Source organism: Neomonachus schauinslandi, chromosome 1 (genome assembly GCF_002201575.2).
Source record: "Neomonachus schauinslandi chromosome 1, ASM220157v2, whole genome shotgun sequence".
In the NCBI taxonomy this organism is placed as follows: Eukaryota; Metazoa; Chordata; class Mammalia; order Carnivora; family Phocidae; genus Neomonachus; species Neomonachus schauinslandi.
Window position 1 is genome coordinate 209040045 of NC_058403.1, and position 16322 is coordinate 209056366.

A 16322-nucleotide genomic window follows, 5' to 3' on the forward strand; every position below is an offset into this window, starting at 1 on the left:
CACTGGTCGAGGAGGGAGTCTGAGACTTGGGAAGGGGGAGGGGCAGAGCCCAGACAGAGTGGGCGGCGGAGGAGGGGCCCTTAGCGCGTGGGCGAGGGGCTCACCTTCCCGAGAGTCATCCAGGCCTGGGACGGCCCCGTGGCCAAAGGGGCAGAGCTCCTGAAAGGCAGCTGGACACCAAGAGGGGAAGGGGGTGAGCGTCGGGGGCCGGTGCAGCCCCCAGGAACCCCCTGAGCAGGTGCAGGCAACCAAACCGATGCAGGCAGGCAGGCAGGCAGAACCCAAGGGGAGACTAGACAGGGCGGGGCGCTCACCGCTGCCCTCCTGAGGACACAGCTCACAGGGGTCGTCCCAGCCCTCGCCAGGCCTCTGGCTGCAGCAGCACTGGGCCTTGGTGGTGTTGAAAGCTTTGGGCACAGAGCACCTCCCGGCCTCAAAACGGGTGAAGCAGAAACTCTGCCGCGTGTCTGTGGGGTGATCCCCAGGGAAACATTTGAAGGGTCATCAGCGGTGCCCTGCTCGGATCCCGGGTCCCCAAGAATGGGGGGGGGGCCGCCCCTACCAATGGCCAATCAGAACCCTCCTGGCCCCTGACCGTGGTGACTGGCTCTGAGACGGACATGTGACCCGCCCTGGGCCAATGAGGGTCAGCCCCTGGACCACGGGGGATCCCTTCCGGGAACACCCCACATCCACAGCTGTGGGGGTGCCCCCTTGCCAGGGACAGCAAACTCAGCCACACTATTCTTGGCTCAGAAGCCCCTTCCTGGAGAGCCAGAGCCAGAGGACATGGGACTTCAGACCCCAAATCCTTGTCGTGGAGCCCCTCAGTCCTCAGCCCTGGACTCCCATCAGCCCGAAAAGTCCTCCAGGGCAGGCTGGGATCTGAACGACCAACACTGGTTGAGTTGCCTAGCCCACGCCGTTGTTGCCTCTAACCTGGGAGAGAAGAGGCTGGCTCGGATTGGTGGAGGCTAGCCCACACTGGACAAGGCTAGCCTAGCTGAGATGAAGCCAACCCAGGTAGGGCACCTGAAGCCACTACAGGACGACCAAAGCCCAGGAGAGCGGGTCAGCCCAGACTGGACTGGGATAGCCCTTCGCAGAAGTGACTTGTCTGGCCAACATGTTGTCTGGACTCGAATAACCCCACTCAGGCAGGGAACACCTCTGCCCAGGCGGCGCTCCTGGAGATCCACACAGGAAACGGCAGCAGCCCCCTTTGCTGGGGGACCCAACTCTTCTCTCCCTCCCTTCCACCTCTCCTCTAAACCCTGTATGCTTTTTGGGCCACAGACTCACCAAAGCAACGGTGCCCGTTGTCGGAGAGGACGAAACCAGGCGGGCAGAGGCACTGGAAGCTCCCAGGGCTGTTGGTACAGGTGCCAAAGAGGCAGAGGTTGGGCTCCTCCGAGCACTCGTCGGTGTCTGGAGGGGTAGGGACACGAGCTGGGTGGGGGGCAGGCAGGACCTCCTCCAGAGTGGGACAGCCTCGGCTGCCAGGAGGGGCAGACAGAGTGGGGGCCCAGCCCGGGCGGGTCCAGGGACCGATGCAGGGCAGGGGCCCTGCGGACTCAGCATGAGCTGGAGCACCAGGTGGGCTGTGCCGGGTGGGGGTGGGAGTCTCTCCTAGAAGGTATCTCCAAGATAGGGGTCATGGTCAGGAAAAGTTCGTCTTTAGAGACTAACTTTGTACAAAGCTAACCAAGACTGGATAAACTTAGCTTACACTGGAGAAAGTTAGCTCAGGGTAACTGCTAGGGTAGCCCGATCCAGGTTAGCCCACCCTGTACCAGGCTAGCCCATCTGCTGAGGCCAGACCGGTCCAGATTAGCCAACGCGGTACAAAGTCACCCAGTTGGGCAATTACACCAGTGGAGCTCAGGCCAGACTGGTCCTTGACCTTGACCATCACTCATCGAGTAAGGGATGACCCCACGACCATGCCTGTTTCATAGGACTCATGAGGAAGCCTGTGGGCCCCAGACAGAGAACCTGGGCCAAGCAGCCAAAATGATGCTGTGCTAAGTACATCCCAGGTGGCATTCCCATTTTACAGTTGGGGAAACAGAGGCCCAGAGATGCCTCCTTGGCCCCAGAGCAGGAGGTGGGGCTGTACACTCACCAACACAGCGGTCATTCTGCACCTGGAAGCCAGGGGGACAGACGCAGCGGAAGGAGCCCTCAAGGTTCTGGCAAGTGCCTGGCAGGCAGGTTCCCGTGAAGCTGAAACACTCGTTGGTGTCTGTGGAGAGGAAGAGGAGGGGTCCCAGCAGCAGCCTGTGACAGGGGCTCGCTTGGGACTGAGACCAGCACGTATGGTCACTGCATGATGGTCAAGGGCCCCAGGACAAGTTCTCCTAGATCCAGGGGAAGGGCTGAGACTCAGGAAAACAGGGACGGCTGGGGAAAGATCCTCTGGGTCCTCAAGTGGGGGTTATGGGTGAAGCCACAGGGCGTCCAGGGGAAGAAGGAGCAAGGTTCCTAATCTTAAGACACACACAGACCCCCTTCAGGATTCTGTGCCATCCATCTAGCACCTTGATTATTCTTCACTTCAGAAAACTTAGGTTTTTAAGACAGCCTTACCCTAAACCACAAATCCCGTGAAAACACAGGTGGAATGCGCTAGTTTTTTCTTTTTATACCTTAAGATAAATGCATGATTATGAAATGGAACCGTGATCGCTTGGAAGTACCAACCGCAGGTAAGCTGGGAGCAGGGGGCTGGCAGAGATGGCTTCCCCACCCCCAGGCGGGACTCACCCACACAGTCCTTCCCGTCGGCTGTGAGCTCGAAGCCATCCTGGCAGATGCAGTGGAAGGAGCCAACTGTGTTAAGGCACTGGCCAAATTGGCACACCTGCCCCACCAGAGTGGTGCACTCATCCACGTCTGCAGAAGGGGTATGGGCAGCAGGGGTCACCCACAGTCCGGGGGCTCTGAGCCTCCCTTGCATTTCCGTCCGCAACAGAAGTTAAGTTGGGGGTGGTGACTTTAGTTTATCATGTACTCATGTGCTAGGCTCTGTATATTAACCTCCCACTCTCTGATGAGGCAGACACCAATACTGTAGCACTTAATGCTATGAATTTGCCTCTGGGTACTCCATTAGGCAAACCCCACACATTTTGTTTCCAATTTCACTTAATTCAAAATATTTTCTGATTTCCCTTATGCTTTCTTCCTTGATTTCAGGATTCTTTAGCAGAATGTTGTTTAGTTTCCAAATATTTGGGGATTTTTCTGGATGCCTTTCTGTGACTGATTTCTACTTTAATTCCCATACATTCTGAGAACCTACTTTGTATGACTTCAATTCTTTTCAATTTGTTTCTCTTTTTAAAGATTTATTTATTTATTTTGAGAGACAGACAGGGAAAACACGAGCTTGGGGGGGGCGCGCAGAGGGAGAGAAGCAGACTCCCTGCTGAGCAGGGAGACTCACGTGGGCTCGATCTCAAAACTCTGAGATCATGACCTGAGCTGAAACCAAGAGTCTGACGCTTCACCAACTGAGCCACCCAGGCATCCCAATTCTTTTAAGTTTGTTAAGGTTTGTTTTATGGCCCAGAATATGGGCTTTCCTGGTAAATGTCCTTGTGCACTTGAGAAGGATGTATGTTCTGGAATGTTCTATAAATACTGACCAGGTCTAGGTGATTGACAGTGTTGTTCAGGTCTTCCCTAGCCTTACTGATTTTCTCCTTGTCCCCTCTCTTCCTGAGGGAGGAGTGTTGAAGTCTACAGCTATAACTCTGGGCTTATTTCTTTTTCAGTTCTGTCCATTTTTACTTCATATGTTTTGAAGCTCTATTGTTAGATGCATATGAATTTATGATTATGTCTTCTCAGAGAATTGCCCCCTGAATATATGAGGTCTCTCTTCATCTCTAGTAATATTCCTTGTAATTACAGTCTATTTGGTCTATGATTAATATAGGTAGGTACTACAATTAATCTCCTTTTTTGCAGAGGAGGAAACTGAGGCCCAGAGAGGTAGATGACTTGTCTGGGGTCACACAGCAGGCAGGTGGCAAAGCTGGGGTTAGATTCACACTGCCTGACTTTGGAATGCATGCTTTTAACCACTGCACTCAACTGTAAGCATCACCCAGGTCTTCGCTGTCCTCCCTGTACCTGCCGCCATCAAGCTGAGCGTAAGCTCTAGCAAGAGACCCCCCCCCCGGGACCTGATGATTGAAGAGGTGTGGGAAATTTTGTGGTTGACTCATTTTTAGAAGGAACACCAACCGCTGAGGGTTGTTTTTCTGAAGGGATCCCTGGGGCCAGAGCCTTTATTTCAGAGGGGGACCCTGAAGCCAAGGACCCACTTTTCGGCAGGGGGAGCAATGAGGCCTGCCCGCCATCCCAGGTGGCTCACCCACGCAATCTCCACTGGGTGCTGCCACGAAGCCGGGGAAGCAGAGGCAGTTGTAGGAGCCAACAATGTTCTTACAGGTCCCATTTCCACACGGCTGCTGGTCACACTCGTCGACGTCTGCCAGAGCAAAGCCCCCAAGCCCCATCTGGGTCACCCAGGGCATCGGGCAGCGCAGGGAGGGAGCGGGAGGGCCTGGCCTGACCCAGCCCACCTCCCCTGCACCCAGCCCTGTCCAGGTGGATGGGCAGGGTCACCTGGGGTGTGATGGCTGAAAAGTGCCCCTGGAACAATTTATCACTCCCATTTTGCAAACTGAGGCCCAAGGAGTTCAGTAAGTCATTTACCCAAGGTCTTAAGTGCCGGGACTCAAAGCTGGGTCTGTCTGTGGACCACGTGGTTGAAAGCACTGTCCTCACCCCAGGGGAGGTGCAGACTTGGGGCCGCCACCCCAGCCTCGCTTGGCAGCCTGGCTCTCCAGGAGGAAGCGGGAAGGGACTCTCACCCAAGCACAGGGTCTGGTCCGCCGAGGCGCGGAAGCCACGGTGACAAAGGCATGTGTAGCTGCCCTCTGTGTCCACGCAGTCGCCATGACTACAGACGTTTGGGATCTCCCGACACTCGTTCCGTCCTGGGGGAGGGCCGGCAGTGTGGCGTCCCCAGAACCCCACCTCCACACACACGCACACACACAGTGTTTGCTGAGCCCTCATGCACTATGAAGGGGGAGCCAGGACCTGCCTGGAGGCCCCGCATTCAAGCTGCTGCCAGCACCATGCTCCCGTTCTGCCCCCCCCCCCCACCGCCCACCCCATTAACAGGTGCTCCGGATCCCCACCACCCCATGCATGGCACAGCCCGGACAGAGCCATGCCCGACTCAAGTCACAGGGGACGGAGCCTAGCTTTGTCCCATACCCCACACCCTCAGCCCCCACCCTGCGCCCTGCTGGGGCCCCCCGCTCACCCACGCAGGCCCCACCGGGCGACAGCCTGTACCCTCGGGCGCATGTGCAGCGGTAGCTGCCGGGGACATTGACGCAGTCGGCATTCCGCTGGCAGGGGCTCTCCCCACTGGCACACTCGTTCGTGTCTGCAGAACACAGCCGACGGGCGGGAGTGCAGGAGGAGGCCTCCCCGCCGGAGTCCACCCCACAGCCTGCCCCAGGCTTCCGAGCAGGGAATCTCTCCGGGAGTAGCCGGAACCCGAGGGCAGCGGTGATGTGGGCTGGAGGCCCCTGGACAGGCATTAGCCCCATTGTACAGAAAGGGAACCCGAGGCTGATGGAGCTTAAATGACACGCCCAGAGCGCACGGGGTGGGGGAGCAGCCTCCCACCCAGGGCTGGGGAGGCCAGGCAGGTGGCACCTTCGCAGACCAGCAGCCCGCCGTTGTAGCGGAAGCCCGTGGGGCACTCGCACTGGAAGCTCCCGATCTGGTTGATGCAGATCCCACTGGTGCAGATGGCGGGGATCTCCCCACACTCGTCGATGTCTGGGGAGGGCGTCAGCTGTCAGGGCCAGCCCAGCCCCAGGCAGCAGCCGGGGGCCCTGAGCCAAGGGGCCCCGTGGTCCGGCCACAGGGGAGCAGCTCTGCGGTGGCCAAAATCTTTCTGACACCAGAAAGAGATCAGGATGCGGGACCAAGAGCTGGGGGAGCGCACGTCTCTTGACGGAAAACCCACTGGCCGCGGCCCAGCGAGGCCGCCTCTGCCTCCTGGGGTCACAACACGGGCAAGCTGCTCGGTGAGGGAAGCCAGATGCGAGAACACAGAGCGTACAATCCCAGGGACGTGAAACGCCCAGAAGACCGAATCCCCAGGAACAGAGAGGAGAACCGTGGTCGCCAGGGGCTGGGGGAGGACAGAACGGGGAGTGACCGCTCACAGGGACCGGGTTTCTTTTTGCGGGATGAAGAAGTCCTAACTTAGGTCGTGGTGGGTGCACCACTCTGTGAAGACCCGGGGAACCACGGAATTGTACTTGAGCTGGGTCAAGTGTGTGGTGTGTGAGTTAGATCCCGGGGAAGCTGTTATGTATACAGTTGTCGCTTAAACAGCACAGGTTCAAACCGCAAGGGGCCCCTGAGGCATGAGTGTTTATTTTTTTATAGAAATACAGTCCTTTCCTTAAGGGTACTTTCCTTACGATTTTCTTAATAACGTTTTCTTGACTCTAGCTTACTGTATTGTAAGAATGCAATATATTATACATGTAATGTGCAAAATGGTGTTAATCTACTGTTTACCCCATCAGTAAGGCTTCTGGTCGCCAGTAGACTATTAGTTAAGTTTGGGGGGGGGGGGCGCCTGGGTGGCGCAGTCGTTAAGCGTCTGCCTTCGGCCCAGGTCATGATCCCAGGGTCCTGGGATCGAGTCCCACATTGGGCTCCCTGCTCGGCGGGAAGCCTGCTTCTCCCTCTCCCACTCCCCCTGCTTGTGTTCCTGCTCTCGCTATCTCTCTCTCTGTCAAATAAATAAAATATTAAAAAAAAAAAAGTTTGGGGGGAGTCAAGAGTTATATGCGGAGTTTTGGCTGCACGGGGTTTGGCGCCCCAAACCCTCATGCTGCTCAAGTCTCAACTGTACAGAAAGGGAACCCAGTGCCCACCCAGGGGGGACGGGCTCATGACACAACATGGGTCCACCCGTGGAATGCCACGAAGCCGGTCAAGAGGAGTGGCACTGCATGCAGGAACCTGCCCAGGGCTCCACAACTCGTGGCCGGCTGCAAAAAAGGTGAGTTGCCGACCACTATGTAGGGAATTCTAGAATTATAAAATCTCCAACTCCCCGGAAAACATTGCCACACATTTTCAGTGGGGACCTCTATGTATATTGAAATGCATGAAGAAGGATCTAGAAATCCCCGGGGCATGCGGCATGGGAATCGTGGGAGTGTAAAGGGGACTTTGGTTTGACACGGTCACCGCGTCTGCCACATTCTGATTGCTTCAAATAAGGAGGACAGCTGGAGATGGGGTCATCAATTCAACGCGACGCAGCTGAAATGTGGCATGCAGGGGTTAGGTTGTACAGAACCTTGTGTAGCTTAGAACGGAAGTGTTCTGACCCCTGCTGCATCTTGGATGAACCTCGGAATCGTCATGCCCAGTGAGAAGAGCCAGACCCAGAAGGACACATCCCGCAGGACCCCAGTCCCAGGAGGTCCCCAGAGGAGTCCCGTCCACAGAGACAGAGAAGAGAGGGTGGGAGCCGGGGCTGGGGCAGGGGGTGGGGAGTCTGTGCTTCATGGGGACAGAGTCTCTGTGTGGGGAGATGGAAAGTTCTGGAGACGGAGGGTGGGGGTGGCTGCAGGACCGAGTGAGTGTGCTTCATGCCTCTGAGCTGTGCGCTTAACAATGGCTAAGATGGTACATTTCATGTTATGTGTGTTTTATCAGAATTTTAAAAAATAACAACTTCATAAAAATACTTTTTTTTTAAATGAAGGGCAGTGTTTGGTGACAGGACTCCTGGCCTGGTCTGGGGAGTTGGAAGTGCGGGAGCACGGGGTGGGGGTGCATGGAAGGGAGAGGTCAGGGGTCTGGGGACAGAGGGACCTGGGGCTACGGGCGGGGGCACATGGTCACTCACCGAGGGGCTTCCCTGTGTGGATGTCAATGACGAAGCCAGGGGCCTGGTGTCCGCACAGGATCTGGTAGTCCACTGGGCAAAGGAGAACAGGGCAGAGGGTGCTGGGGCTGCAGACTCCTGGGGAGGACACCTCCTCCTCTTCCTGATCCCCCACCCACCGCCTCCTCCAACCCTTGCAGCGCAGCCCACATCTGGCCTCCCGATAACTAGTCCCTCTCCCCCCCACCCTCCCACGCCCGCTTTGAGCAGCAGGGGAAGGGCGACAGGCAACCACCCACCTGTGCAGCGTGATCTTCCAACACAGAGACGCAGAGATGCGACCTGGCTCATCTCTTCGCCGCGTGAGTGCCACCACCCGCGCCCCACTGCCCTCCCCAGAATGGGTAGACTCTTCAGTTTGGACCTCAAGACCTTCACCCCCGGGCCCTATGTCTCCAGCAGTAACTCCTGCCCTCCCATCACCCTGATGTCATTACACGTCCGGAGATGCCCTGCTCTGCCATGCCACCACTTCACACATGCTGGTCCCTTTGCTGTTCCCTAGCAAAGCCCACTTCAGTCTCGAGGACTCGGGGCCGCCCACGGGTGGCTCCCTGGGGCTCCCCGCTGACCCGCACCAGACACCACCTTTGGGCTCCCCCCCACACCCCCACCGGGGCAGGGCAGTGCCCCCTTGCCACCTTTCCCCAGGGGCCTGCCCTGGCCCTCACTCGCTCTTCTGTCTGCATCGTGATGAGAATGGACCCTTGGCTGGCATGGACTCCTGCCTCATCAGAGTCTACCTGCACCTCAGTTTCAGGTGCACGAGGTCCAGGCCGGTACCTAAGTCCCAGCATCTGACCTGAGGGATGACATTTGATCTGTCTCAACACTCTCCCGGCCAGAGTTGGCGGTCTGCAGCTTCCTCCCAGCCTGCACAAGCTTGGGTCTGCCCCATCTTGTTTCCTAGAACCCGGAACCCTAGGAACAGCATCTGTCTCCCGGAAGTGCCCAGTAACCACCCCGTCTCCATCGCCTTGCACTGGATGGACACTCACTGCCCCCCAAGGTCGTGTCCACCCAGAACCTCCGAGTGTGACCGTTTGGGGAAATAGGGTCTTTGCAGGTGGAATCAAGATAAGATGAGGTCATCCTGGATGAGGGTGGGCCCTGAATGCAATGCCTGGTGTCCTTATAAGAAAAGGAGAGACACACAGAGCCTCGGGGATAAGATGCCACGTGAAGATGAAGGCAGAGATTGGCGACAGACACAAAGGATGCCCAGAGCCACCAGAAGCTGGAAGAAGCAAAGATGGATTCTAACCTAGGGCCTCTGGAGGGGGAATGGCCCCCTCTAACACCTGACTTCTGACTTCTAGTCTTCAGAACTGGGAGAAAATTAATTTCTGGGTTTTTTAAGCCATCGAGTTTGTGGTCATTTGTTACTGCAGCCCTAGGAAGCAAATTGTCTTAGCCAGCTTGGGCTGCTATACCAAACACCACAGACTGGGGCGCTGAAGCAACAGACATGTATTCCTCACAGTTCCAGAGGCTGGGAGCCCAAGACCAAGGCGTCGGCAGATTCGGTGTCTGGTGAGAGCCACCTCCTGGTTCACACACGGCTGTTTTCCCACTCTGTCCTCACGTGGGGGAGATCATCTCCCTCAGGTGTCCGCTCATCCCATTCAGGGGGGCTCCCCCCGCAGGACCTAATCCCCTCCCCCAGGCTTCACCTCCTAACCCCGCCACACTGGAGATCAGGGCTTTAACATGTGAATTTGGGGGGACACATTCAGCCCTAATACTGTAACCCCCTCATTGCCCACTTTCAGTCACTGCCCTACGCTTTCAGCGCTTTCTGATACCTGGGCTGGCTGCTACATCATTCCATTAGCTCTCATTCCAGCTGCTAGCATGGTCTGGGGCTCAGTGCTACCTCCAGGCCTTTGTTCATGCTGTTCCCTGCCTGGAACCCCCTTCTTCATCCCAACCAACATTTTAGCAGTCCTCCCCAGAGCTTCCCCGAGTGTGCCCCTTCCCCCACTCAAGGATCTTCACCACAAATATAGGCTTCACTGACCCCTTCTGAATTCCCCAAATCTGCAAAATAGAAGAAAGGATGCTTTGCCCACCTTAAGAGTGATGATTTCCGTACCTCAACTAGGACATAACTTCAACTCCTCAGCCCTCATCGGAACAATGTAGGATGAGAGCTAATCTGGGTGCCCTAAGCAAGGTGTGCCTCCTTAAATATTGCACTAGGAAGGACCAAGCTGGAAAGAAGGTGGGGGAGGGCACTCACAGCTGGCAGGGGTGGGGCAGGCCTCACAGGGTCTGTTCCAGGCCTGGCCAACGTTGTACGAGCAACAGCACATCTTCCGGGTCACGTTAAACGCCAGCTCATTTCCACATGTGCCATTATAGTGCCGGAAGCAGATGCTCTTCCTCATGTCTGCAGTTGGGTTAGGAAGAGGAGTGTGGATAAAAGATAACCAAGCCAGAGGAAAAGAGAGCCAGATGGAATGGGAACTCATTCATGGATCCATTTGAAAATGACTGGCTTAATGTCTCTGCCCCAAGACACAGGGGGTGCCATTTAATTCTAGGTTTTTTTGGACAGTGTGCAACCTGAACAACCATACATGACAGCCCTGGGCCCCCAAATCTCACATCTTGTTCTCTGCTGCTGACCAGCAACTCATACACTCCCCCTCCCTCTCTCTACCCCCCTAAACACACCTCGCCACACTCTTCCAAAGCATGGAGACTCCGAGAAGTCCCTCCCACACCCGAGTGCTTTTCCCACAACTGTCTCCCCAATCATCACACTTTGTACCCATGCAGTTGTTGCCACCGTTGATTTGCAGGTACTCCGCGGGGCAGACACAGGTGTAGTTCCCCAGGGTGTTGTAGCAGGTACCAGGGCCGCAGATGCCCGAGTGTGCAGAGCATTCGTCGATGTCTGCAGGGGAGGGAGGGGCAGCTTCCAGGAGCTGTCTGGGTAACTCCCCACCCCGGATCTGGATCTGGTGGAGCCACTTCATTATGGGCTTGAGCTTGGTTTCAAAATTAGCTTAAAAAGTGCAGGCATCTTAGTGACATGGAAAGATCTAACCTGGCATTAAGTGGGGGGGAAAAAAGTTTACTGTGATCTCACCTCTATTAAGCTATTAAGAAAAAAATATGACCTGAGCCCCATGAGTCAATTACATTATCACCAAGAGTTGGACAGCCGTGGGCTACCTAATGTGAGGTGACAGAAGCAGGCGCCCCATGCATCAAGTATTTTTGGAAAAAAAGGAGACTCTCAGTCTAATCAGTTTTCTAGTCCAGGAGCAACAAACTTTTTCTATAAAGGTCAGATAGTATACTTTTTTGTTTTGCAAGCCAAACAGTGGTCTCTGACACCTATTCACTCTGCCCCTGTGGTGTGAGAGAAGCCACAGACAATAGGTAAAGAAATCAGCACCTCACGCGTGGGTGGCTCAGTCGGTTAAGCGTCTGTCTTTGGCTCAGGTCCTGATCCAGGGTCCTGGGATCGAGCCCCGCATCGGGCTCTCTGCTCACCAGGGAGCCTGCTTCTCCCCCTCCTTCTGCTCTGCCCCCCGCCCCTCCGTGCACTCTCTCTCTCAAATAAAGAAATAAAATCTTAAAAAAAAAAAAAAATCAGCATGCCTGTGCTCCAATAACACTTGATTTATGGAACCTGAAATGTGAATTTCATGTCTTTTTCACATATGGGAAAATATTCTTCTTCTTTTGAATTTTTTCAACCATTTAAAAAATGTAAAAAGCATTCGTAGCTAGTGGGCCATGCAAAAGTGGGCAGCAGAATATTAGCATGCTGGGAGTGGCATCCCCAAAGAGGGCAGAGTAAGGATGGCCAGCCTCCATTCCTACAAAAACTAATCAGCTGGCAAAAACTGACAAAATCTACCCCTGAAACAAATAATACATTATATGTGAATAAAAAATTAAAAAAAAAAAACCTGACAAAATCAACTTTTGCAGAACTCTGGAATCCAGGCAAAAACTTACAACAACCATGCGACCTGATGTGTAACATATCCTAAAGAACACACAACACAAAGGGGAACCTGGCTGGCTTAGTTGGTGGAGCATGCAACTCTTGATCTCAGGGTTGTGAGTTCAAGCCCCACGTGAGTGTAGAGATCACTTAAAAATAGTATCTTAAAAAAAAAAAAGAATCCACAAAACAAAAACTATTAGAGCTAATTAATAAGTGAGGTCCATATAATTGCAGAATATAAGACCAACCCAAAAATATATCAGCTGTATTCCTGTATCCTGTCAGTGAGCAAGCGAAAAGGAAACTTTAAAAAATTCTGCTTATAATAGCATCCAAAAAATTAAATGCTTAGGAATAAGTTTAACCAAAGAGGTGCAAGAGTTGAATACTGAAAACTACAAAGCATCACTGCAAAAAAATTAAAGAAGACGTACAGCAATGGAAAGACCCTCTGTGTACATGGGTCAGAAGATTTAACAGTTAGAATGGCAGTAGTCGCCAAAGCAATTTCCAGTTTCAATGCAACCCCCATCAAAATCCCAATGACTTCATTTTGCTGAAATGGAAAAGCTGATCCTAAATTCATATGGAATTGCAGGGGACCCCGCCTACCCAAAGCCACCTTGGAAAAGGAAAAACAAAGTTGGAGGGCTCATCCTCCCCAATTTTGAAACTTGCAATGCTCCAGTAATCAGGACAGCAGGGTGCTAGCAGTAGGCTAGACATATAAATCAATGGAATAGAATCGAGAATCTAGAAAGAAACTGTATGTCATGAGGTTTTCAACAGGGGAGCCAAGACCATTCAATGGGGGAAAAGAGTCTCTTCAACAAGTGGTGCGGGGACAGTTGGATATCCACATGCAAAAGAATGAATTTGGATCCCTCCCTGACAACATATAAAAAAGTTAGCTCACAATAAGTAGGAAACCTAAATGTAAGAGCTAACATGATAAAACGCCTAGAAAAGACATTTCCTGTATTTGGCGATGGATTCTACATGACACAAAGCCACAGCTATGGAAGAAAAAAAAACCCAGATAAATTGGGCTTCATCAGAATTAAAGCCTGTTGTGCATCCAAGGAGACCATCAAGAAAGTGAAAAGACAACCACAACTACAACTACAAAATGGGAGAAACTATTTGCAAATCATAGGTCTGATAAGGGTCTTTTATCCAGAATATATAAAGAGCTCTCACAACTCAACAACAAAAAGACAAACAACCCCATTTAAAAACGGGTACAAGATATGAACAGACACTACTCCAAAGATATATGAATGACTAACAAGCACATGAAAAGATGCTCATTAGTCATTAGTTGTCAGGGAAATGCAGAGCAAAACCACAATGAGATGCCACCTCACACCCACTAGACAGTAGAACTTTGAGCAACGGAAAATAGCAGTGTTGATGAGGATCTGGAGAAACTAGGGCCCTTGCACATTGCGGGTGAGCACGTAAAACAGAAAACAGCTTGGCAGTTCCTCACACAAAACAGAATAGTCCATAGAATCGCCATATAACCCAGCGATTCCAGGAGGGAGACCTACCATTCGACAAGCTACAGCTACAGAACTTGCCCAGTGCAAAATGAAGACTGGGGCTTCCTTGTCCAAGATACATGAAGAATTTCAAGATGGTGACAGCAAAGGATTAAGCCAAGTGTGGGCCCTTTGGAGAACAGGGTCCTGTGCTATACTGCATAAGTCCCATCCCTTGAGTCTGACTGCTGGGAAGGGCTGAAAGGACTGCATCCCTCAAGCACACTGCTGGTCCTGCAAGGCTGCACATCCAAGGTCAACATTCAGGTTCAAGTCTGCCGGCCCTGTGACCTTTATTTGTTGATGGGACCTTTTTTTTTTTTAAAGATTTTATTTCTTTATTTGAGAGAGAGAGAGAGAGCAAGAGTAGGGGGGAGGGGCAGAGGAAAAGGGAGAGGGAGAAGCAGACTCCCCACTGAGAGCTCAATGCGGGGCTCGATCCCAGGACCCTGAGATCATGATCCGAGCCGAAGGCAGATGCTTAACTGACTGAGCCACCCAGGTGCCCCAGTAGGGCCTTTCTCTTTCTCCCTTGATATCCTAAGGGATGGGGAGGTAGACAGTAATGAAGTATATTTCAAGTATTTGGGTTCTGATTCTTGAAGGTATGACAGCTTCCACCTCCATGTACAATGGCAATCAGTGTCTTGATCTTAGATCTGTCCCTTCCTTCCCCATTTCCTTGCGTTTCTAAACAGCAATGCTCTGAGAAAAAGACACATATCCTATCCTCGTGTGCTAGTGTTGGTGTCTGGCTGCATGTAGGCGTTCAACTAATATTGTTGAAAGGGGGAGAAAGAATGAATTGGTGGATGGATGGATGGATGGATGGAAGGGATGGATGAATGGATGACTAGGTGGATGGATGGATAGAGGGATGGATAGAGGGATGGATGGATGAATAGAGGGAGGGAGGGAGGGATGGATGGGTGGATGGATGGATGGATGGATGGAAGGGATGGATGAATGGATGACTAGGTGGACGGATGGATAGAGGGATGGATGGATGAATAGAGGGAGGGAGGGAGGGAGGGATGGATGGATGGATGGATGGATACACAGAGGGAAGTATGAATGAATAAGTAGATGGGTGGATGGATGGATGGATGGAAGGGATGGATGGATGGATGGATGGATGGATGGATGGATGGATGGATGGACGGACTCACGGACTTGGATACTGCATTGGAAGAGCTCAGACTCAAGGACCAGAATGGCTGGGTTGGGGTGCCTGGGTGGCTCAGTCCTTAAGCGTCTGCCTTTGGCTCAGGTCATGATCCCAGGGTCCTGGGATCGAGCCCTGCATCGGGCTCCCCGCTTCACGGGAAACCTGCTTCTCCCTCTCCCACTCCCCCTGCTTGTGTTCCCTCTCTCGCTGTGTCTCTCTCTGTCAAATAAATAAAAATAAAGTCTTAAAGAATGGCTGGGGGTGCCTCTGGACAAGTCACTTAATCTCCCTGAGCCTTAGTTTCTGCATCTGAAAAATGGGATCATAAAAGGAACATCCCCCTCATGGGGCTGTTGCGGTGAATGAACAGATGACAATGGAAGATGCTCGGTGCAGTGGTGACACACAGTCTCAGACTCCAGGTACCTGCTGGCCGTTACTACGATGCACAAAGGAGAGCAGGAAGGAGGCAGGTGAAGCGCTGCTTGAAGGAGCAATGTAGCTACTCCCTCTGTGTCTGTCCCTTCCCACTCCCAGTGCTGGGCCTGGGTCAGCTTTTGCCCCAAGGAGGGAAGGCGTAGCTGCTATAGCAAAGCCAGGCCATTTCTGCACACGTAGGAAGTCAGAGGGAGGCAGCAGAGCAGAGGGCAGCCAGAGGGATTCCGAGGAAGCCTTCCGCGCCTCCCGATGTCCACCCCCCCACCCCCACTTGCAGCAAGGCAGGTGAGCTGGCCCCTAGGGGCATTTCAGGCCCCAGCACCTGAGGAGGGAGGTGCCACTAGGGAGGAAGGTGGGGTGGGGGGGAGGGTGCATACTCACCCTCACAAGTGCGGGTGTCCCCATTGAGGTGGTAGCCAGGGGGGCATGCACACTGGAAGCTGCCGAACGTGTTGCCACAGTTGCCCCCCTGACACAGCCCAGGCAGCTCCCGGCACTCATCAATGTCTGTCAGGAAGCGAGGAAGCCGTGCTTGGAAGCTAAGCCTAAGCAGAGGCCTCGGGGGACACCGACACCCTGCCTGGGCTTTCCGGGGCCCCAGAGGAGAGCCAAGCTGTTTCTTCGAGAATACCTGAGAGCTGTTGGCTATCTGGAGGGTTCAGGCCAGGGCCTATCTTGGAGGCTGCACCTAGACTCTTTTGGGCCAGTGTCACCCTGAATTCATCCCCTTTCTCTTCATTTCCTAATCCATCCTCCCATCCATCCAAACCATCCATCTATCCATCTATCCAACCATCACATAGTTCCCCCTGGATGGAACTCTCCAATCTTATCTTCCCCTGTACATAAAAGGATGGATGGATGAGGGGCGTCTGGCTGGCTCAGTTGGTAGTCAATACTCTTGATCTCGGGGACATGAGTTCAAGCCCCACTTTGGGCATAGAGCTTACTTAAAAAAAAAGAATGGATGCATGGACGGATGGATGGGTCACTGGATAGGTGACTACGTGGATGGATGGATGAATATAAAAAATAGTGGATGAATAAGCAAGTGGGTCAATGACAAGATGAATGAGTGGATGAATGGATGGATGGATGGATGGATGGATAGATGGATGGGTGGGTGGATGGATGGATGGATGGATGGATAGATGGGTGGGTGGATGGGTGGATGGGTGGATGGATGGA

General features: G+C 53.4%; 1 protein-coding gene across 1 annotated transcript in view; it reads right to left on the reverse strand.

Annotated features, from left to right (window-relative positions):
- FBN3 (fibrillin 3) overlaps nt 1-16322 on the reverse strand; it is a 53751-nt gene that overhangs the window by 11017 nt on the left and 26412 nt on the right. Inside the window, exons 37-49 of the mRNA XM_044913115.1 lie at nt 15516-15641; nt 10791-10916; nt 10257-10406; nt 7976-8047; nt 5749-5874; nt 5348-5473; nt 4887-5012; nt 4385-4501; nt 2767-2895; nt 2126-2245; nt 1303-1428; nt 315-467; nt 105-170 (exon numbers count right to left, since the gene is read on the reverse strand). Coding sequence (XP_044769050.1) covers nt 105-170; nt 315-467; nt 1303-1428; nt 2126-2245; nt 2767-2895; nt 4385-4501; nt 4887-5012; nt 5348-5473; nt 5749-5874; nt 7976-8047; nt 10257-10406; nt 10791-10916; nt 15516-15641 — 1563 coding nt within the window. The remainder of the gene's footprint in view (nt 1-104; nt 171-314; nt 468-1302; nt 1429-2125; nt 2246-2766; nt 2896-4384; nt 4502-4886; nt 5013-5347; nt 5474-5748; nt 5875-7975; nt 8048-10256; nt 10407-10790; nt 10917-15515; nt 15642-16322) is intronic.